This window comes from Euleptes europaea, chromosome 11, assembly GCF_029931775.1.
Source record: "Euleptes europaea isolate rEulEur1 chromosome 11, rEulEur1.hap1, whole genome shotgun sequence".
Taxonomy (NCBI): Eukaryota; Metazoa; Chordata; class Lepidosauria; order Squamata; family Sphaerodactylidae; genus Euleptes; species Euleptes europaea.
In genome coordinates, this window is record NC_079322.1 from 50641461 (window position 1) to 50665599 (window position 24139).

General features: G+C 43.4%; 1 protein-coding gene across 6 annotated transcripts in view; it reads right to left on the reverse strand.

Annotated features, from left to right (window-relative positions):
* The window catches only part of DYNC1I1 (dynein cytoplasmic 1 intermediate chain 1), a 246181-nt gene that overhangs the window by 5343 nt on the left and 216699 nt on the right, over positions 1-24139 (reverse strand). For all 6 annotated transcript variants that reach the window (XM_056857472.1, XM_056857470.1, XM_056857471.1 and 3 more), the window contains 2 exons: positions 20725-20865; positions 13232-13357 (listed from right to left, as the gene is read on the reverse strand). In XM_056857472.1, the coding sequence (XP_056713450.1) occupies positions 13232-13357; positions 20725-20865 (267 nt within the window). The remainder of the gene's footprint in view (positions 1-13231; positions 13358-20724; positions 20866-24139) is intronic.

A 24139-nucleotide genomic window follows, 5' to 3' on the forward strand; every position in this document is an offset into this window, starting at 1 on the left:
CCTGAAGATTTTGGGGGTGGAGACTGAGGAGGGCAGGGTTTGGAAAGGGGAGGGACTTCAATGCCATAGAGCCCAGTTGCCAAAGTAGCCACTTTCTCCAGGGGAACTGATCTGTCGCCTGGAGATCAGTTGTAATAGCAGAAGATCTCCAGCCATTACTTGGAGGTTGGTAACCCTACTCCCCAAGCAGTTTCTCCTTGGGTCAAGCTAAACATGCCAGCGTTCTTGAGGCTACCAGGAGGATGCCACAGCCACTTAAAAACACCACAAGGGCCCGATCCTGATGGTGCTGCCCCCCCCCTACACTCGTTTGTTCTTTCTCTCTCCTGTAAAGAGGCCTTTGGGGTTTTGTTATACTCAGTTGCGTGCAACGTTAGTAGGGTCGCCAGGTCCCTCTTTGCAACCAGTGGGAGGTTTTTGGGGTGGAGCCTGAGGAGGGCAGGGTTTGGGGAGGGGAGGGATTTCAATGTCATAGAGTCCAATTACCAAAGCGGTAATTTTCTCCAGGTGAACTGATCTCTATCGGCTGGAGGTCAGCTGTAATAGCAGGAGATCTCCAGCTAGTACCTCCCCGGATTCCATGCACACGAGGTGGCGACTGTGCATTTTACACTGTGCATTCTATGTGCCCCCATTCTACACACAATGGTTTCAAGGAGCGGAATGCCACCTGTGGGGAATTGCTGAAAGTTAGCAGGGAAAGATGGATGGTTCCCACATGTTGAAGCATGAGGGGCAAACTTTTGGCTGTTTAGTGTCAGGGTCAATTCACACAACCTTCCCCTCCCCATAAAAATGTAGAGCTTACCACTTGTGAAACTTGCCTTTTACTGCAGCATTGTGCTTTTCAATAAGAACAGCCGTGTTGGATCAGACCAAAGTTCATCTAATCCGACATGCCAGTTCCAACAGAGAACAGCCAGGTCAGCTTGGGCCCTCGCAAGCAGGATATGAAGGTTAGGATCATTCCATCTCTACCCCAAGCATCTGGTACTCAGGAGCATATTATTACTATTATTTATTGTATTTACAGAATTTGTTTCTGCTGTGCAAACGCAAAGGACCTGTGTCACTCACATGGGGGAATAGGTGGATCTATTGCTTTTTTTATATATAGCAACCAAAAGGAAGCCTTGTGTACTCGTGGTCTGCTGGATCACAGCCAACCTGCCTGCAAATACCATAAAATTATAGTTCAAATATGTCGTTTCCGCTTCTCTATGGAGCAAATTAACGTCCTGAACTCCGTCTGTAACGTGCCGCAATTTTAGGCTAACCGGCTCCTTATCAAGACCTTCATTCCGCAGCTCTGTATATTCATAACTGCATAGAACTTTACCAACCATTAAAAAAAAAAATTAACACCATAATTAAGGCCTCCCTCACAACCAAGGTTGCTATTGGAAATGACAGGCTCAAACCACAGAAGAATCATAAAGATGATTAATTACACAAACTAATTTTCGTTTCGGAAGATATTTCTCCAGAAAACATATGCCGGCACGAGTGAGAGAGAGCATGTCTGTTTCACTGAATTTTGCAAACAACTGCGCCATTACGCTAACGTAATGCAGCTTTAACCCAAATTTGGCACTGAGCATTTTTTCACTCAATTCCCTATAGCACTGGCAAATGGCTGCAACAATTTCCTAGTCAAACTGATTTTACTATGCGTATAAAAAACTCAGTGCACTTGTTTTATTATTCCTATTGGCTAATTTGTTATTTTAAAAGGCACGTTTTCATTGCGCCTCATTAAGACGCTGTACAATGTTAACACGGCATTATTTTCAGTGGGTACTTTGATAACAGCGTTATGAAGTTCTGTACAATTAATTCACGTGCAACATGAGGCAGTTTACTGTTCATCCTTTGAGATGTTTGCCTGCAGGAAGGATGATTTTTGTGGCACATTGAGAAACTGACACCAGAAAACCATCCTGTCCTACAAGGTGGAGAAGGAAAAAGGGGTTCAGGTGTCTTCCCCGCCAAGCAGAGTAGGGACTGAAGATGTAATATCTTTTATCCCTTCCTTGTAGGTTCAAGAGCTAGTTGTAATCTGCTTGCCATAGCAATTGTACTCACAAGCAGGCATCAGATAGGCACAGGAGAAGTCAATAAGAACATAAGAAAATCCCTGCTGAATCAGACCAAAGGTCTGTCTAGTCCAGCATTCCTCTGCATACAGTGGCTGGCCCTGGGGAAACCCAAAAAACAGAGGGTGAAGGTACTGGTACTGACTCCCAGCAACTGGTATTCAATGGTACGCTGCCTTTGAACAAGGAGGTTCCATTTAGTTGTCTTGGCTAATAGCAGTTCACATATATGAAATTTATTTAGTCCTTTTTAAAAAGCATCTAAGAGCCACTGTAGACACTCAGTATGTTCTGCAAATCTCCTGATTCTCATGTGTTAGGGTTGTTGTCATGATATACCCACTGGCACTCCAGAAGCTAGTGAGAGATATTTTTTAATGCCATCGATTATGGCAAGACATCACTTCCAGCAATACCTAGAAGTAACATCACATCTCTCTAGGAATCGTTGAAAGCTCTGTTCATCTCTTGCCTAGAACACCCCATGGTTGCTCTGAGCCAGTGGTGACTCGATGACACATTCTTCTCCTTAGCTGCCACACACATACCATGTAAACGCAACCCAAATATCATATGAAAACAAATCACATTAGTCCATGCCCTCCCAGGGTGAAAAGAACATCTGGAACTTTGTTCCACAGTCCCCCCCACCCCCCAGTGGCACTATGTGTTTGTATAAAGGCTTTCCTCATGTGATTTTCTTAATCATGGTTGAGATAGTCACAGATCTCTCCTTGTTCCTAAGAATATCCTTTCTGAGACAAGATGGGTGAGGGGAATGGAGCAATACCAGTTTTAAAATAGTATATTCTTTACAAACTAGAGATTTCTACTTCAGTGTGGAAAGTTTGTCTCCTGGGTTACAGAGTTCGACAGACAGGCTGTCTCGGTGTTTCCTTCCGTTCTCTGGCTTTAAGGTAGTACAGGCTTCCTTGAATCAGACACAGGGAATGTGTGAACTGAAAAAAAAATGGTTAAAACTTAGCCAACCTCTTACACTGTTGGCATATTCCTACAAAGAGTCACACCATGATAAGGAATGGGGTTCCCAGCTCCGGGTTGGGAAATACCTGGAGATTTTTGGGGTGGAGCTTGAGGAGGGCGGGGTTTGGGGAGGGGAGGGACTTCAAGGCCACAGAGTCCAATTGCCAAAGCAGCCGTTTTCTCCAAGTGAACTGGTCTCTATCGGCTGGAGATCAGTTGTAATAGCAGGAGATCACCAGCTACTACCTGGAGGTTGGCTACCCTAACAAGGAAGGAACAGAACAACCTGCAGGAAATGAAGACAGTGCAAAAATGTTGGAAGAAACAACCATTTCAGAGAGATCCTCAAGGAACTAATACATATGGGATTACATTAGAGAAATAGGTGAACTGACTGAGTGAGCAGGCCAACATACATCTTACGGCTGCAAGTTCCATAAATTAAACACGCGTTGGGCAAAGATGCATTTCCTTTTGCCTCTCCTGAGAATGTTGATCCCATCAGTATGACTAGGTGACCCAAAGTTCAGTGATCAGGGGAGATGTTTGTAGCTACCTACTTTCCCCACATCATGTCTTCCATCCCCTTGTTGCCTTTGAACTAAAACACTCAAACAATTTAGTCCTCAGCTAATAACAGACAACTAGCTTTTCAGTAACAGGTAGACAAGGAAAACTAGAGAGAGATTCAGACCTGAGCAGGAAATGGGCTGCCACATTCCTTAAAGCTATAGATCACAATGTAAGGTATACATCTCTGGGCTGGGAGACAGTATTTAAACCAGAACAAATCCTTGCATTTTATTTTATATCAGAGTCTAGATTAAAAACACAGCTCTTACTCCTTCCCCCGGCCCACAACTGGCATAGAATGTGTACATTAAAGATCTCAAAAACTTGAAGGTAACTTAAAGCAAGGAATACTATAATGAGAAACACAAGGATTTAGGGTGATAATTACTGGACTTTGCTCGACTTACATTGGCTTACCCCCTACTGAGGCTTCCAAAGCTAAAGATTTTATCACTCTAGTAATCAGCAATGGGTGATGGCCTTCATAAAACACAGTAATTAAACTGACTGATTTTTCAAACCTGGGCATTTTTTTCATTAAAGAGCTCTTACTTAAGCTACTTCCACAAAAAAAAAAACCTACACTGCATATAGCCATCACCGCTCTATTTCTCTTCCAAATGCCTACAGGCAGGGGCAAAGCATCCTTTCTTTCTGAAGCAATCATTGCACAAAGGTAATCCCGCTGCAAAAACAAAGTCAGCTATCTCGTAACCTGCATGTTTGGGTTTTTTAAAATTGCGTCCAGAGGCTACATCTATGGGTTAGCAAAAAAGTACACAATAGGAAAAAAAGGGGGGGGGAAGGGAACTGGCCATGTTTTTGTCCCCAAATGGCAATAGTGTTCAAGGCCTGATGCTCATGTCACCATCAGTTGTATTTCCATTCCTGTAACATAAAGTAAAACATGAGCCAGAAACCTGTAGATATGTTATGATCGTGGCAACCCTCATCTTCTACAATGTCCTGTAAATAGAGCTGGTGTAGAGGGAGTAACTAGGGTTGCCAACCTCAAGGTACTGCAGAGAAATAGACACTTCTGTGCTCATATAACAGAGATTAGGAAATCAGCACAGACGCGAAATTATTACAAAGTGCAAAAACTTATTATTCAGTGCTACCCGTCGGGGAACTCAGCTCACTATCCTAACATAGGAATTTATTAAAAGAAATTGAGCTTGCTGGTGACTCTGAAAATTGATCCAGTAAAAATGTTTGAAAGATGTTTGACTAGAAGTGGGGCTGAAGAAGAATTCGAAATGGCCGTACCCCTTCTATGATGATTTCCTTCTTGATACCTTGCTGAAGGATTACTACCAACTCTACACAAAGAAGAGGAATAGCCAGTTAGAGATTGTTGGATACATTACCTATATGGATGTCTATTTCTCATTGGACTAAGTCACTTTTGGATGTTACATTGTAACCATATAGTGTATACATTTAGGATTAGGATAGGTTGTTGTTCTAGTATTGTTAAGACCATATATTGTATATATTGTAGCACTGAATAATAAGTTTTTGCACTTCGTAATAGTTTCGCGTCTGTGCTGATTTCCTAACCTCCAGGTACTAGCAGGAGATCTCCTGCTATTACAACTGATCTCCAGCCGATAGAGATCAGTTCGCCTGGAGAAAATGGCTGCTTTGGCAATTGTACTCTATGGCACTGACGTCCCTCCCCTCCCCAAACCCCGCCCTCTTCAGGCTCTGCCCCCAAAAATCTCCTGCCAGTGGTGAAGAGGGACCTGGCAACCCTAGCAGTAACTAAGGAAACTGAGCTGTGACTCATAGGTGTCCCACATCTGTACTGCGAACTCACTGGGTAGAACTACAAAAGCCACCTTCTCTTAGCCTCATCCACCACCTGCAATACGGCTATATAGTACTGGCCTATCTTACAAGGGCTTTGTTAAGATTACAATCATATTAATGTGCATGAACTGCACTGAATGATGGAAGCGCTATGTAAGCCATAGAACTGCCTTTCGGATCCCTGAGGTTGCCACAGATGGGGACCATGAACCAAGACAGTTCATGGTCCCCATCTGTGGCAACCTCAGGGATCATGGTAGGTGGACCTGTAACGATCACCCCAGAGAACCTAGCTTCGAATGTTGACATGAGCTGGCTCTTTTTCTCCTTTTTTCTTCTTTTTAGACCCCAAATGAAATACACATTTGGGGAAAGTAGACCGTTTCAAAACTTTTACGGGCTTATCTGAAGATGTAGCAGTCACATGGACAGAAGAGCAAAAAGAATATAAAATACTATATAGAAAGCACAACATAGAAAGCACATGGGACTCTAGCTTTTATCTAGATCCTTCCTCTTCACAAAAGGGAGAGCCAATTTCTTGTGAACACATCCTAGACCGTCAAACACATGGGATTCTGTATCAGATGTTCCTTTAGATTGCTGGTGAGGGATGGGGGTACATTTCTCCATCACAAAAGTAGCATCACCACCTGGACAAGGAGAAATGGCAGTTTGCCTGGCACATGGCACTAACTCCCCACCACACATTTAGCATTTTCTCACCCTAGCAATCAGCACATTACAAGTGGTCAGTGCATCTTGGTTTCATGAGATGCTATGTTGTCTTATCCTGGACAAAGCCAACCAGCCAGATCTTACCATTCGCTCCAGAAAACTACAGTTTGCGCTTGCCATCCAAATCAGAATTGGAAACCATAATTTTGCCATGATTTCTAATTCTGTTGGGCAGGGGGAAAGGAAATCTCAAAGTACAGGGAGAAGGAGGGAGGAGGTCTAGACTTGGCGTTACCTATGAACCCCCTTTCTGTCACGTAACACACTTGTTACTTTTACTAATACTTTGAAGACAATTGCTGATAAAACAGATACAGAATTTAAACATATTTTAAAAGGAAATATTTAAAGCTAATTTAAGTCCCCTTCGATAGATTCACATTCCATTTCATCTGATTTACTTAAAAATAATCAGAACACTTCATTGTGATTTTGTAAATAATCAGCAACGGATAACAGAAATTGCTCTCACATCATCATACATGTGCAGATACATAAGTCTGTCCTCCCATCGATGTGTGTGTGTGTGTGTGTGACTTGCATTCATGCTAATGGGCAGAATGCAGAGGCAACAGAAAGAGAATGGACCCCTGACTGTGAAAATAAATGTGCTCAGTTATTTTCAGAGACAATGCTGAAATCGAACAGCTTTAAAAAAAAAAGAGGATATGCTCTACCACAACAACTTTATCAAAAAAATTGAAAACATCAATATTATTTTAAGCTTACTAATCATAGGTTTTACCATTTGCTCTTTCTTTTGTGGTATCATTAAATGGACATCATAAACTTATAGATGGATGAACTGCAAAGAAGGATTTTAGTTTAATAGTCATATTGAGGCAGTCTTTTAAAAAACAAGGTAAATGACCACAGAAATCAAAGCAAGCACAGTCCCCCCCATGCAATCCTTGCCAGGGAACAAATACACCAACAGTCCCATATGCTCCCAGAGGTGATGACAGGGCCTGCTCCTAGGGTTGCCAATCTCCAGGTACTAGCTGGAGATCTCCTGCTATTACAACTGATCTCCAGCCGATAGAGATCAGTTCCTCTGGAGAAAATGGTCACTTTGGCAATTGGACTCTATGGCATTGAAGTTCCTCCCCTACCCAAACCCCGCCCTCTTCAGGCTCTGCCCTCAAAAATCTCCTGCCGGTGGCAAAGAGGGACCCGGCAACCCTACCTGCCCCCTTGTTTATTCCTTACTTCTGTTTGGAGCAACTATAGGGCAAACTATAACGTGGGCAGAGCTGATGCTTGGTTGACTCCCCCGCTTGTGCCAAGAGCATGACCCTTGATGACTTTGTCTCTTCTAACCTAGGTGATCACCTTAGGTGAGGAAGGTTTCTCCCACTACATTCAGGAACTTGGGAAGCCAGTTTATAATGAGAAGAGGATTTGTACTTTACATAAAGGTAGCCTTCACTCCACCTTACCAATTGAAAACTGGTCAAGCATTCAGTCTGCATCCATGCGCTTCTGGATATTGTGCTATCGTGATGCGCTAGCAATGTTTTGCCATTGGGTTTTCCAGCATGGACAAGGCAATCCAGCTGCAAGCGATTGTTCCAGCACAACACCCAATGATATGTGGAGGAATCCTCAGACACAAATAAAATCCATGTGGCAATGGAGAACTCAATTTGGCCTTCTGTTCGTCAGCACTGATGTTCAGACAGCTGTTGAACATGAAAGGGGCTGTTGAACATTATCAGAAATGGACACCGGCTCCTTCACATGCAAGAAATGTATTGGGAGAAATGATATTGACTCTCTCCATCTTTTACCATGCATTCATAAGCATGTGGATATGCGAAACAGAATCAGAAGGCATGTGTCAAAATCCTGAGGAATGTAGAACTAAGTACACAGACTCAAAGCCTTAATTTTCAATTTGGTTTGTAGAGTGGGATGCGTAAGCTCTATTCAGGCATCATAATTATCTGGGGTTGGTTTAAACCACAGGTAGTTGCATGAACTCAGGTTGGTCTCCCAGATACACATAACAGACCCGTTTCTTTGTAAAACTCCATTACTGCTGTTTGCTCCTTCCCCTTTTTCCGGATGACATCTCGAGCTGTTCTGTGTTCCCTTGTGTTGCTTGGCTTCTGTCAAAACCTCAGTATGTATGCAGTTTTCTTGCTATTGGTCAGCCAAAATAAATGGGTAGGGAATGAGCAGGGAAGTACAGAGCAGGCCAAACCCACTTGGAGACCTCCCCTTTTTGTCTAGCCACTTCACTGATTTCCATAAACTTAAAAAATCTGAAACAAAACATATTTCACAGCCTTCGCCCCCTCCCATTTCTCCCTTACCATTTCTTCACATTCTCTAACCTCAATTTCTTTCAAGTAAAACCTTGGGAATTAACACATGATCATGGCCAGGTCCCTCACGAATTTTTATCTCCTCTGGGATGTAAAAGTGGGATTTGAAGGGGGGTACCCCCTTTATGGAGAGGAATGTTTGGCAATAGGTGGTTTGTGAGCTGCTTTCAACTATAACTGTTTTGTGGGGAGCAACATCAACTGAATAGGATGGCGAACTGAATAAGAGCAGGAGATTAAACAAGGACTTTTGGCCCCCAGTCTTTTAAATTTCCCCTTAAGAAAGGCAGCCCAGTCATGCTTGATAGATCATCACTAGCAGAAAAGAGAGAGAGCAACATGTTGTTGCAGCAGCTATACTTCTTCTGCTACTAGGGTTGCCAACCTCCAGGCACTAACAAGAAGTACTAACTGCAGTTAATAAGACAAGTACATACGGTGGTTTGGAAACTCTGTTTTGCTTGCACCCAACAAATCAGTTGGGCACCCACATTCAGATTTTAAATAAAATCTGAATAAAATCAAACTATGGTTTATAAGCCATGAAGTCTCAACGTAGCTAATGCTGTACACTCTCTGAAAGTGTGCTTATCAGTTGTATCAATACAGCATATATATTGCTGCACAGGCACAGAGCTGGGGGAAGTAGCGCCTGGGGAGGGAGGGGAGGGAGGGGTGTGTGCCAGCGCTGGAGCCAGGCGCTGGTGTCCATTTGCTGCAACTATGCCACGTCCTCACCCGCCCCCTGGCCTCGCGTGCAGCTGCTGTAGGTGCCACACATGCAACGAGGACGGACAGGCGGATACATGTTGGGCAGCGGAGCGGGCAGGCAGCTGCGCCCCTGCTACAGTGTGGCAGTGGTGCTCTTCTTCATGCCCGCACTGGTGCCCTCCACATCCTTGCGCCCGGAGCTAAAATGGACATTTGTCCCGCTTGGCAACCCTGCTACACAGCCAGATGACAAATGTACTCTGCCTCATAGCTCAGCCCTCAATGATCCTAGAAAAAGAAACTTGGGGCAAAAACGCACGGTCACTTTATCCGTGAATCTAACAGTTCATTCCTAAGCAGAGTTATATGCTTCTAAACTCATTGAGTTCAATGGGCTTCTAAGAGTATAACTATGCTTAGGACTGCACACAGGAGACCCAGTGTAGTGTAGTGATTAGAGTGCCAGATTAGGATCTGGGAGGCCCAAGTTCAAATCCCCACTCTATATGGAAGATAGGGTTGCCAGCCTCCAGGTGGTTAATAAATCAAAGACAGTCACAAAACTGCACAAACACTTAGTTTTTAAATAATAAAGCATAGAAAACGCCAAAGATACATCCAGTATCTATATAACCATAAACAATTTTTCAAATTGGCATAAATGTTAAACGAAAGTTTATACAATCCTGGCGTAGTCACTAGGAACTCATCCTTCTCATAAGGAGGTTCAACTTGACGACCATACAAGAGGTAAGATGAAATGCAACAGACTTCCGGTTGTTTTTCTGTTTCGGCTTAGATATAGCCTTCCTCAGGGGCCACTATATTGATAACATAAATTTATGTTGAACCTCCTTATGAGAAGGATGAGTTCCTAGTGACTACGCCAGGATTGTATAAACTTTCGTTTAACATTTATGCCAATTTGAAAAATTGTTTATGGTTATATAGATACTGGATGTATCTTTGGCGTTTTCTATGCTTTATTATTTAAAAACTAAGTGTTTGTGCAGTTTTGTGACTGTCTTTGATTTATTAACTATTCTACAGCACGCTAACTTAAGTTTACTATATAAGCCTCCAGGTGGTGGCTGGAGAGCTATTACAACTGATCTCCAGGTTATAGAGATCACCTCCCCTGGAGAAAACGGCTGCTTTGGCCATTGGACTCTATCACAATTGAAGTCCCTCCCCTCTCCAAACCCTGTCCTCCTCAGGATCCACCCCCAAAATCTCCGGGTAATTCCCAAACCAGAGCTGGCAACCCTAATGGAAGATTGCTGGGTGACCTTGGGCCAGTCACACACTCTGAGTCTAACCTACTTCACAGGATTGTTGTGAGGATAAAAATGAAGAGAACGTTGGGGAGAAAGGTGGGGCATAAAAGAAGTGCACAAATAAATAAACTGTGGATTACCTAAGGGGCAATTTTATTTGCCCTGAAACCACTACCACTGCATTTATAAACATACATACAATCACAACTTTTTGGACTGAGCTCATTGTCCATTCTGATTCCAGTGTGGGGAAAAACGCTAAGAAATTAATTCTAGATGAAATATTAAATCCGTGGTTAATATGGAAGGTATAAAAAAAACCCTTCTGATACCTTGGAGTACAAAATGTTAAAAAGACATTTCAACAGTCTGTCTAGACTCCGACAATTTAGGCAAGATCAGATTCTATTGTCAGTGCAGGTATTTCCAGTGTCTGTCAGATCACTCAGGAAGCGGGGAGGGGGGGGAGAAACCATTTCCCCCCCAGAAAACACACACCCACAATACCTCAAATAATAAATAAATAAAACAAGCTGTCCTGCCAGCGCTGCGGCAGCAATCTGAACGTAATGACTTTAGACAGTTTAGCAATTACGATAACGATACGGCAAGATGTTTCTGCAGTCATTTGTGAGCAAAGCAACTCCCGCAAAAAGGAGACGCGAGCCAAAAAATATGAGTCATGCTCAAGCAATTTTGCTATGGGCCATAAAATCACTTTTGTGTGAGTTAAAGCTAAATCTGTATGCGCTCAATAATGTTTCCCTACTGCGGCGAGATGGAGATCCCGGTATCCTATCACAGATAATGACGAAAAACAAATTCTGTCTATAAAAGCTGATTGCTCCAAGAGTCACCCTTGACTGTTCCCAGAACTGTAATGCAGACGCCACGTTTGATGCTGCGTTCGGCAACAAAGAGGCCGATCCCATCAAACACACACCATACTGACTTCAATTTAGTCAGATTTTAGTATGGAGGTCGGGGGGGGGGGGGATCAGAATAGGCTTGCTGCACACTACGTTCTGCCAGTTAATTTCCATTCTATCGGCTCTTCGCGTGACAGTCTTCGGAGGCTCTTCTCCACCATTTTAGATTTTCTTACATCAATACCCTGCATACACATTTAGGCAACCATAGAATAAACTGGCTCATCCTCTGTCTGGGAAGGCTGCAAGAACAGGGAGGCCTAGTGGCCAAGAGACCCAGCTGAAAACCAGGAAGTCTCTAGCACAAAATTTCATTCCATAATGAACTCACTAAGTCAGGGGTGGGGAACATCAGGCCCGGGGGCCATTTAAGGCCCACGAAATCATTTGGTCTGGCCCTTCGTGAGTCCTGGCAGATCTCTAGCTCAGAAGGATCTAAGACTGACGATCCTCCCCCTCCCGCGGTCAGGAATACTCTCTATTCAAGGCAGATGTGAGTTTGTTTTGCAGAGAAAAGGAACCTTTTTCCCCCCTTGCAGAAGAGCTATGGAGATGCTAGGACCACGCCGGGCGGGGGGTCATCGGGGGCAGCTGCCTGCTTGGGGCTTGGCCGGCTAATTTTTAAGTTGATAATTTTGTATGGCCCGCGAATGATGCTATAAATATCCAAATGGCCCTTGGCAGAAAAAAGGTTTCCCACCCCTGCACTAAGTGGTAGGGTTGCTAGTGCCAGGCTGGGAAACTCCTGGAGATTGTGGATGCAGCAAGAGGAGGGTGGGGTTTGGGGGAGGGGGAGAATTTAGCAGGATATAATGCCATGGAATTGACCCTCCCCAGCAGCCATTTTCTCCAGGGGAACTGATCTCTGTAGTCTAGACAAGAGCTGTAATTCTGGGAGATCTCCGGGGGGCGGGCTGGAGGCTGGTTGTTGTGGCCATTGGTAGGCAACCACAACAGTATTGCCAGCCTTGAAGCCTTGTTTTCTGTCAGCAAAAGACAGGGAAAGGGGGCAGATCCCTTTCCAGTGCTGTTTTGGCCTCTGAAGGAGGATTCTTTGGGGTCAGGCCTGCCAGCAACCACCAGGCAACTTGATATCACGCAACTTGCATGGTTCACCCAGGACTTGCTGCTTGCTACTGTTCAACAACAGCCACCCTATGAAAATTAGAATGGTGTAATGGTTAGAGATTCCGACTAGGACCTGGGAGATCATGGTTCAAATCCCCACTCTGATATGGAAACCTCAGGTTGTTGTGAGGAAAGATTTTTTGGAGAGGGATTGATATATGCTGCTTTGGGTCACCAATGGGGAGAGAGTGAATAATAAATATAGCTGGGGAAGCAAATAAAAGTTAGGGCGGTTGGTGCATAGGAAGAAAAGGAAAAAGGGAAAGGTGAGGTTATGGGGGCTTCCAGGAAAAAGGAAATAGTGTGGGGAAGGTGATACAGGGGAAAGTGATATATCCCCCATAAGTCCTTATGGATCCCCTGCTTTTGTGTGTACGTGTGTATGGCAGTCAACAGTATTAAACATCCTTTCGTATAGAAGAGGTAATTCTTGAATTAAAAAACAAAATCTACATTCGCGGCTAAAAATGTTTGAGTTCTTCAAACTGAAGGCAAAAACTCCCTCTGATTTTATAAGGGCTGGAATGCCTTCTGACCTGACTGATTGCACCAATTAATTGATAAATGCTTCTAGCCCCAATGCAGCACGCATCTGCTGAAAACAAAAGCACAAGTACTCAGCACATTTTTAAAAAAAAAAAATCCTGTACCTCTCCCACGTCATAGATCCAGATCCTTCCTTCTGAATCTCCAACCGCGACTTCTTTTCCAGCTTGGGCCCAACGAACTCGATTGAGGGCAGAAGCTCCTTCAATGGTTACGCTGGCTGTCGGAACCTATCAAAAAAGAATCTCATGTAGAGGGTGACAATGTTGTGCAGGCTTCTCCCACACACACACACACACACACTCACTCACACACTTATCAAAAATATGCTTGTGTCAATCTATGAGGTGGTAGTGCTCCTTCCCTGGAGGTTTTTAAGCAGAGGCTAGATGGTCATCTGTCAGCAATGCTGATTCTATGACCTTAGGCAGATCATGAGGGCACCTTGGCCATCTTCTGGGCATGGAGTAGGGTGTCACTGGGTGTGTGTGTGGGGGAGGTAATTGTGAATTTCCTGCATTGTGCAGGAGGTTGGACTAGATGACCCTGGTGGTCCCTTCCAACACTATGATTCTATGACGCATCCCTTTAGCACTGCTTGGAATACCATGTTGAGAGGGGGGTAAGAAGAGAAAGGGTGAAAAGGATTCATTTTTGCTTGCTTACATGCTGTACCAAGGAAGAGAAAGAAGAGATAAAGTGACAAATGGGGGGAGGCATGAAGAGGCAACACTTTCCCAGAGCCATCAGGCAGGGAGCAACACAAATGTCTTTCTTTTTTGCAGTAAGCATGGAGACATGCAAAACCCACTGCAGCTTCATTGCTCATTGTAGCCTAATTTAGGATCAAAAGATGAGTTAACTTACGAGTCAGCTGATTGGCAAGAATTAATGAGCTCAAATATGGTATGGAGAGGAGAAGGAAGGAGAGGAGAGTTGCAGAACTATAAACATTTGACTGACTGAGAACAATTAGAGGAGATGGGATAGGGTCAGAAACAAAAGAGTGACCAAAAATTAGACATTCATAATTCCCATTGTCTGATACTCCCAGCCCTTATTTGCCAGCGAAGCACTTAAAAAACTCATGATACACTTGCAAGGATATGCTCAGCTATTCCTGAGTAAGCCTTGGTGGGAGACAGTCTAGGAATCATAATGTCCACCCTGTGCCTTTTGAGAGAGACAAAAAGGTGTAAGTGAAACCTCAGAGGACCTTGGAGACACAAGTTTTCATTTCAACTCACCCATCTGCAGTTTTGGAGGCCCTGGATAAGGCATTGCTGGCCCCGGGCAATTCTCTATCAACATTAATGGTCTACTTCTATGCTCAGCTTCGTGGAAACCATCTTTCATGAAAAACAATTTGGGGGATTGGGGTTGATTCTTACGTCCATTTGCTTCCTGATTATTAACTTCTACTTCTCAGCCATATTGTAAGTGGCTTGTCATTGATGTGAAAGAAAACCAAAGCATTTATAGATCTGCAAAACTGACCATCAACCGGAACTTCCTGAACAACCTATTCTATAGTAGGTTCTTTGTTATCTCATTGATGCTTACAGAACTAATCCAAGGATTCACTACAACAGGCGAACTGTGGGTTACAGTTACTACAAAGGTAGTCCCCTGTGCAAGCACCAGGTGATTACTGACCCATGGGGTGACGTCACATCCCAACGTTTCCTAGGCAGACTACCTTTACTACCTGGAATAAATTTGGCTACCAATGGCATCATCCACTGATGTTCTTGTTCAAATTCCATTTATTCTCTTAAGCTTATTCAGAACACATTCCTGGAAGATTGGATCCTAACCTGTTTTCAGAAGCTGTTGGTGAAATCAATTAAACTTACCTCTAAATGTGTTTACAAATTTTTTTGCAAAAAGATGACTTCTATCACATACACAAAATCCAAAGTATTTTAATCTTCAGGTTTAAGCTATTTTTATACACATACTGCTTAAACAAGGGAGTCTTATACAATTCTACAGGGCTTTTTATATATATCTGTGTGCTGAAATGGAGGGAAATAACTTGACCAATCAAAGCAATCCTTGGACACCTTTCACTCGGTAGGTCATCAGTCAGATTCAGAAAGGATTCTAATGAATGAATTAAGTGTTATTGTCTATCTTGCATCAAAGAAACCAGCTGTCAGGGGAAATATTCTTCACATAACAATACATGTACTTCAAAGTACAAATCAGCTTATAAAAGATGCATAAAGGTTTGCATTAACCTTTAAGTAAAAGGTATGGAAAATGACCCAAAAATACAAAAAAATAAAAGCATAAGCAATGGCGCAAAAGGTCCTTTTTTGAATATATTGTTCTATTATTGATTGCTTAGGTTTACGCAAATTTTGACTGATGGAGAGCAATATTTCTGCAAGTTGGGGCTGTTCCTAACCATGTGCAAAAGAGAAAATATAATTTGCAGCCTCTATATCTAACCTAATATGTGCCCTACTATCCACTAGCAACATTTGTGTTCCCTAGCTTCCAGGATGCATCTTGCTGCCAAAAATTAACCTTTGTATCTAAACTTGCCAGAAAATTATGTAGATGCATTTTTGCTCCCGTAGTCAAATACTGACTGGGAGTCAGTAACGTTTGGTTTGACCCTTAGCAGAGCTTATCAAAGACACTTAAATGTCATGGGGACCAAATGCAGAAGCAGCTCACACCAAGAATTTTGAAAGTTAGAGAAACGTTCTCTGCATACTCAGCTGTAGAACAGCAGCTTGAAAAATAATAACCAGTCCCCAGTTCATAAATGCAGTGGCTCCAAAAGAAGTCTTGTTGATTTTAGAACTGGGAGGAATATCCATAACATTGTTTATAGCTGATTTATCATAATAGAGTCATTTTGGCCATCAGCTGCATGCCAGAGGCAAGTAATTATTTCTTGCCAGATCCGCCACTGAAACTGTACTGCGGCATGCAGACGGATCAGTAAAATTGTTTGTGGACTAGAACTATGTTGGTACTTCTCTTCAAGCCCATTACGGGAGCTCCACCTCTTCTTTAGCATGCATATATATGTCTGGCTTTATTCTGGTTACTATATATTTCTTTCTGTTGCTAGGATCCTGATATGCAGTCCAGTGATACCTACAGAGCAGGATTTAACTTGTTAAACTCCCTGGTCCTAAAAGCATTATGTGAAAACAAGTTTGATATGAATCAGCAGGACTTTTAAAAATCACAATATCAGTCCCTTGGAGAGTTGCTGCCTCAATCCCAACCCTATGCATCTGAATTTGGAGGGGGGGGAGAATGTGTGGGTTTAGGATGGCCGGTCAATTTCAGTCCAAGTACTTTGGCTTAATTTGCTGTGGATTGGGTTCTTGGTCTTTCAGACGTTTTCTTCTTTTCCTTTCCTTTAGTAACAAAGCAGTCAGATGTTTAGATTATGAAAATCTAAAAACAAATCATGCTATAAATCCCACTAAAGCACTAGTCCCTTCGATTGCAATGGGAGCAATTTTAAGGACATGCTTAACTTTCCTATTGAACCCACCAGGGCTTCCACGTGCTTAACATTTGGCTGAGTTGCAGCTTGATCGTTCTGGAGGGGAAAATCATTATAAACTAATAGTTCTGAATAGCCAGGCAAAGGATCAAAGAACCAATTGCTCTCAGTTCTGAAGACCCACAAAGAGTTTTCTGGTTGGCTAATACACCGTGGCCCTGATTAGTTTTTCCTGGCGCTGGAACTCTTGCGCTGGATCCTTTTCTTCCTGCTGATGTTCTAGGAAAAAGTTTATCTGCCTAGCACAGGTCAATGGTTCAAAAGAAACAACTGTAAGCCAAGGGAACGGTGCGGGTCCAATCCTGCTCACTGTTCCACATGCTCGCATCGCGCCATTTTCAGCGGAACGTCCAGGTCGACAACGGTGGACAGGATTTGCACCCTTCCTCAAAATCTCCATCTGAGAAGAAACTATAATTTTGGCACTTGATATTAAATACCCTTATAACGATAACACCTGTGGGGATGGGTCCCCCTCCCCTTCCCTAAAAGAAAAGAAAAACTGGAGAGAAATCCTGTCCTTATTCATCCTCTTTCAGCTGCACGCTTTATAATTAAGCCGGCTCTGTAGCTTCCTGCTCCGAAGACTTCAAAAGACCTCACGCCTCCACTTGACAACCCAGTTCACTGTACTGGTCCCTCCTTACCTGTCTAAGGTGATTTACGGCAAACAGCAGTTTAAAAAAAAAATCCTCGCATTTTCCTTCAACTGAAATGTATATCATAGTTACATGAAAAAAGGAATTAATCCCCACCCCCCAAAAAAGATGAAGAAAATATTGTTGCTTTGATAACATGGCTCATTCTCCACAGGACCTCAGTCCACGGCCATTTATGCACGGGAGGTTTTGCCTTGGATTTGCCGCTCTCTAGATGCACGCTTCCCCAGTCCGAGTTCTCAAAACTCTGCACGGGGGCTTATTTTGGAGTTTTGAGAATTTGGATGGGGGAAATGTGCACCCAGAGAGCAGCAAATCCAAGGCAAAACCTCCCATGCATAAATGGCCCAAGTGTGTACAAACCCAGCACCTCTGTGGGCTTCTCTGTGAAGCTGATGAAGTCAGCCTCTGTTGCCTTCAAAACTCCAGTTTCAGCCCAGTTAAGACAGCCTTTCTGCACTTTCTGAATTTCCTACTCTTACAGCCTCACACTGCAATTCTGCTTTTCATTGAATTATCATTTTGCTTTGTTTCCATAATGTCTTAAACTCCATTGAATGCTTTCAGAGACTTATCTCTTTTGTCGGCAGGACCTCCTCATTTTTACATGGTTTTAACTATTAAGTTTGTTGGGCAGCACACAGCAAAAAAAAGATTTACAACATGCAACGCAAACGATTTTCAAATCTCACTTGTGACATTTAGAAGGTTGATCCACAAGACGGTTCTCTGGGGGGGGGGGAGGTCAAAGGGACAATTTCTGTAAAATCAAAATTGTGCTCAGTGATTTCACCATTGGAAATAAGGCAAAGCTGCGTGCCTTTTGAATTCAGACTGATATGAAATGAAACAAATTGGTAACAGAACCACAACAAGGCTACAGTAAAATAAATTGATTTCCAAGTATCTTCTCACAAAGCTTTCTAGCTTTACAATTTCAATGACGCTAAACAGGGTACGAAACCTATTTTTAAATTTCTGCCTGCTACTGGAATGGAAACCTTTGTCCTTAAGTTTCAGGAGGTCTGTGGTATAAGAAGGTTTGCACAGCCTGACCAATATGTGTGTGTGTTGGGTGTGTATGTGTTGGGTGTGTGGAGTGATATCCTGTGATGAAGACTAAAAACACATAAATGATTATTTATGAATAAATTGCATAAACTGCTCTTCAATTTGAAAATAAAAATCTCACTTATAAGAGAATGGTAATAAGAATCTCAATAGGAGAAATTAAAATATACCATCATGATCAAATCATTCCTTATCTCTGATGACATTATGATTGATATATTTGATGGACAGATAGGCTAAATAAAAATATTTCTTGCGATACTCTGAATAGAATGTCTATTCTTTAAAATAAAGGTAATCTGAGCTTGTTTCCTTCATTCCCATAAAATGGCAAAACAGCTACCTTGATACTAAGAAAGGCTTGTAAATAGCCACTGGCCTAGTCATCTATGAGGAGTAAAAAGCACCTCCAGGTGACCAAGCAAAGAAACTTTATGCAAATCTACTTTTATGGTATAAAGCAGAGACTAATAAAACATTTTTATGGGTTAGTAACTTTCACTGACTTACATGCAAGAGTAATACTTTCGCAAGGGAACATATGGGGAGATAAACTATATATATTTCAGAGGAAGCACACTGCAGAATGTAAAGCTCTTTTTTTAAAAAAAACTGTTTTTAAACTGCATTCAAATGTTGATGCTTAAAAATGGCAGCCCATTTTCAAAAGGACTCTGTAACAAGGAAGACTGTGTAAATCTTAAAATACAACCGAAGGTTAATAATAGCCTATTCTGTTCCCGCTACTCCGCGATCAAGGCCTGCCTTCACCTTTCCTGTTACAAAAGAGCCATTTGAACAAACTACATTAAACACTAGCCGTGACCTCCTAGAACTTTCCCTATCCTGGAAGCCTCTGCACTGCTCCAGTGGCAATTTTTGCTTGAATGATGTTGAGCCAAAGTAGGATCATCTCACAATAGTTACGGATGGTGTGCTCTAACGCTGCAGTGCAGACAAAGTAGGGGATTAACCCCAACCTTAGACGCGTTACTTGGAAGTAAATTCCACTGGTTTCTGTGCACTTAACTGCCAACTAAAACTGTGAACCAGTGGAATCCCCTATATACATACATACCTGGAGGAAGTCCCTTTGAACTCTGGGGGACGTACTGCTGTGCAAATATAAACAGAACCAGGACTTCAGCTATGCAGCTCAACCTTATGCATCCATGCTCCTAAGTATGTCCTATTGAATGCAATGGGATTTACTCCCAGCTGAATGTACCTAGAAGGACTGACTTTTCTGTACTGGAGTACAGAGGAGAGTTTGAGAACATTTTTTCCCTTTTTAAAAAAAATCCATTCCCTAGACAAAGATTTCTTTCAGAAAGGGGACACATAAACATCAGAAACAAGAAAGAGCCACTTCATGTGTTCAGAGAATCAGAAAACAGGGATGCACAGGTGAAAACCGCATGTGAAAATTGTGCATTTTGTCCTGGGTGGAAGAGAAGATGCTCAAGAGACCCACAGAAAAAGCAATGCCCGGGTCACCCACACCTCCCACTTTGCCTCATCTTCCAAAACATGAATCAGCTCTAAGTTGGTAACTCTGTAAAAGGGCAGAAAATAAACAGGCCCAGGCGTTTGGGGTTGTTTTTTGTTTTAAGTCTTTCCCATAGGGATATATGTTTTGTGTGGGGCCCAGACGCGTCGCACGTGGGGGTGCTAGTGATTAATGAAGATAATGTTTTTTAAAAAATTAAAAAAGGGCTCCAGCCCCACACGCAAGCAGCAGTCCCGTGTGTTGGCTTCCCCCAAAGTTTTCCCTTACAGTATTAGAAAAGGGCAAGAGTCCAGTAGCACCTTAAAGACTAACAAGAATATTTTCTGGTAGGGTGTGAGCTTTCGTGAGCCACAGCTCACTTCTTACAGTATGTTTACAGGAGTTTCGTAATAGCCTGGGAAAAAGGTCCATGAACCATGGCAGCCAGGGGAAGGCTGGAAGAGTGTTTAAACTGTACGGGGAGACCAGTGAGCGATCCTGCTGGAGCCAGGCAGCGGAGGAAAACTGGGCTCTTTGTCCCCTGAAGCGCACAAGGGCGGAGAGGAATTGGGGAGGAGCCGGGTAGGGGGGGGGAGGTTGGTGGCCAGTGATCTCTGCAACATACAAGAGAGAAGTCAATTTCCACTGAAATTAACAAGCAGCCGAGGGAGGGGGAGAGGAGGATGGATGGCAGGAGGGATGCTCGGATTCGACGCCGGCTGCGTCCTCCTCCTTCGCTTTGCAAAAACAGGGTGAAAAAAATATTCTTTTTTTTTAAAAAAAAATGCAATGCAACCAAAACAGCCCCCCGGGGCCCCGATCCCTCCCCCCTCGCCTCACCTCGGTGTCATTATTCAGGTTCCAGAGATCCAGGCGGCCCATCCCGTCCACGCAGGCAAAGAGCGCGGGATGCACTGGCGACCACATGACGTCGTAGACATAGTCGGCATTGTCTTCAAAGGAGTAGAGCGGCTTGTTGTGCTGCGAGGAGGCAGAGAAGCAAAAAAATAAAATAAAAAAGGCATGAAGACTTCGTGGCGCTGCCGCTGCCTCGGGCTGTCTGGCGAGTCTAATTAAAACACTTTGCACATTCAACCAAGTGTCATAAAAAAAAAACTTCCCCCGGATGAAGGGTCCCGGGATGGAGAAGGTGGGGCTGCTGGGGTGCTCTAAGGGGGGGGGCTACTGTCCAAGGGGGGGTCAACAAAATGCAAAGGGTGATGGGGTGGGGTGGGGGGGAGACACTGGGAGAATTGGCCCGGGGACGGGGGGAGGATTGCCCAACGCATTCCACGCAGGTAAAAGGGAGCTGCAGCCCATTAGTCCCCTGGGGGAAGGGAGCGGATCTTTTGCATGTTGTTCGCGCAACTGGATTGAAGTTTGCGGGCTGCCCTGATAAGGATCGGGAGATTCCCCCGGCAGAGGGAGGGAAGCGAAAGGCTGCCACCTAGCGGCCTTTGCGAGGCCGCCGCAGGCAGTTAGCAACTAAAAACGCACAGAGACGCGTAGGAGCGGGAAAGAGCTGGAGAAACTGACTCTATGGCCATTTATGCCTGGGAGGTTTTGCCTTGGGTTTGCCGCTCTCTAGATGCACATTTCCCCCCATCCAAATTCTCAAAACTGTGCGTGGGGGCTTATTTTTTAGTTTTGAGAATTTGGATGGGGGGAAATGTGCATCTAGAGAGCGGCAAACCCAAGGCAAAACCTCCCAGGCATAAATAAAGGCACATTTCCCTCATCTGAATTCTCAAAACTCCAAAATAAGCCCCCATGCAGAGCTCTGAGGATTCGGATGGGGAAAATATGCATCTAGAAAGCGGCAAATCCAAGGCAAAACTTCCCATGCATCAATGGCCTATAAAGGAAGCCTCAGCCCTCAGTTTGCAAGGCTGTTAAAGATAGGTCGTTTTGGAGGACGTTGATTCATAGGGTCACCATGAGTCGGAAGCGACTTGAGGGCACTTCACACACACACACACACACACACACACAAGCGGGAAAGAGGAAAGGTAGAGCGGCACCAGAGGTTGCGATCCTAAACGGTATGAGTAGGGCTTCAGTCAATAATCTTTCTATGTTTCTTTTTCCACAGGAGCAGGTTTGTATGGACGAAAGGATGTCAATGGACACATCAAGAGGATACGATCGTTTCGAAGTCTCAAAATTCAAATCTTCATCAGAAAAAGGCTTTTTCTGACCTTACCCTTAGAGGAAGGAACTTTGAATTTTACCCTGCTTGGGATATTTTGATATTGCAATACTTTGGCAACCTTACCCTAAGGGGATTGTGCAACATGGATGATAACATAGGAATTTATGAGACTTCTGTTATGAAGGACTGATGAAGATTTGAATTTTGAGACTTCGAAACGATCGTATCCTCTTGATGAACTTGTGTCCATTGACATCCTTTCGTCCATACAAACCTGCTCCTGTGGAAAAAGAAACATAGAAAGATTATTGACTGAAGTGTACTCACCCTATTTATTACCCACCTTTTGTGTCTGATGCATGTTGTGTTTTGTATGTTGATGGTCAACGTGACTATTTTTGTAATATATATGTGTGTAGTCACAATAAGAATTTGTTGATTTCCAATAACATTAGCGCCTGTACTGATTTTCTTATCCCCTGGATATTTGTACAGAGGTGTCTTTTTTCCTCCTCCAACCTCCAGGTGGTGGCAGAAAATCTGCTATTACAACTGATCTCCAGCCAATAGAGATCAGTTCCCCTGGAGAAAAGGGCTGCTTTGACCATTGGACTTTATAGCATTGAAGTCCCTCCCCTCCCCAAACCCCGCCCTCCTCAGGCTCCGCCCCAAAAACCTCCCGCCGGTGGCGAAGAGGGACCTGGCAACCTTATGTATGAGGAAATTGTCCCAGTGTCTGCATTCAAGGAGATGCCGGTGTAAAAAGCAGTCCCAGGCATTTTAAAAAACCATTTCTATTTATATTTCTGTTCTCGATTTTTTATGAGAAATGGGAAACTGGAAGCACTTTTCAGATATACAGGAAATCTTGAAACGTTGAACCTCGCAAGCCTTGCTGGTGAATCAGATTTCTGCTACCCGTTTCTAGGAACCAACAATCTGGTTCTGAAAATCCAACACCTGAGTGATGGTGTTGATGTGTCAAAACGGCTCAACTGGATGAGCAGCCAAACATCAGAAGAATGAATTTGGGTGCAGTTGGCTCCATCTTTCCTGAGAACTAGAAAATCACAACCTCCAAGACTGTGGGGATGGCAAGACATGAGGCATGACAGACCACAAAGACGAGCAGAGTGCCACAAGAACAAACAGATCTTTTAAAAGGCCAGGAGAGCTGCATTGCCTGGGGCAGTGGTGAAGAAGGCCCCTGTCACACCTGCCTGCTTCTGGAAGTCAGAATTTGCAAAGCAGGTGACCTTCTGCTGATATCATCCCAGGAAAGTTCACAGAGGTGGTAGTCTTTAACTCACCTGTTGTTGTTTTTATAACAAAGGGACTTAAAAATATATATAGTTGTGACATTTATATTAAGGGACTTGTATAAGTCCCTTAATATAAGGTTTAGGATATTTCCTTCTTTTAAGCATCCCATAGGAAGTCAGTCCCCCCATTTATTTCCTAATGTGTGTATAAGGACGAAATAACTGGTCAATCCCCTTCCCAGGTTCCAGAATTCTTGCATCCTTATGCTCTTGACAATTTAACTCTTAAAGGGCATTCCTTTGGTCGCTAGCCTACAGTCTGTGGCAGATCAAGTTACTTCCACCAATTTCCTTTGCCCTCAGCAGGGTTTCTCTTCCCAGTCCTTTTTCTTCAGAATAAGGCAATACACCCTTTCTAGATATTCTGAAAACACACACTCACTCTCTCTCACTCTCTCTCTCCCCCCACCCAAAAAAAAGCATTTACGGTGTTTGGAGAGAAATGGCCAGGTTCAGAGAGCACAGCTGCTAGGGGACCATAGGGCTGGCGCTTGACTTTTAAGTACAGATGCGTCATTTCACAACAGACTGGAAGTTAGAGGCAAGTTTTAAAAGTGCACCAGGATTGTAAGGTATAATTGAGTGCTATGAATTATTCATTGCATCTGGCTCGTCTTTAGTCTGATTTCTGAATAATGGCTTTGCTAATCCCTGATCAATTAATGTAAAATGAAATTTAAATGATAATGAAAACTCTAGAGATAAAAAGAAATTAAGTATTCTCATAGCATGTGACAGAAATCTAAACAATGGGATTTTTACACGCACGCATTTGTGTGCG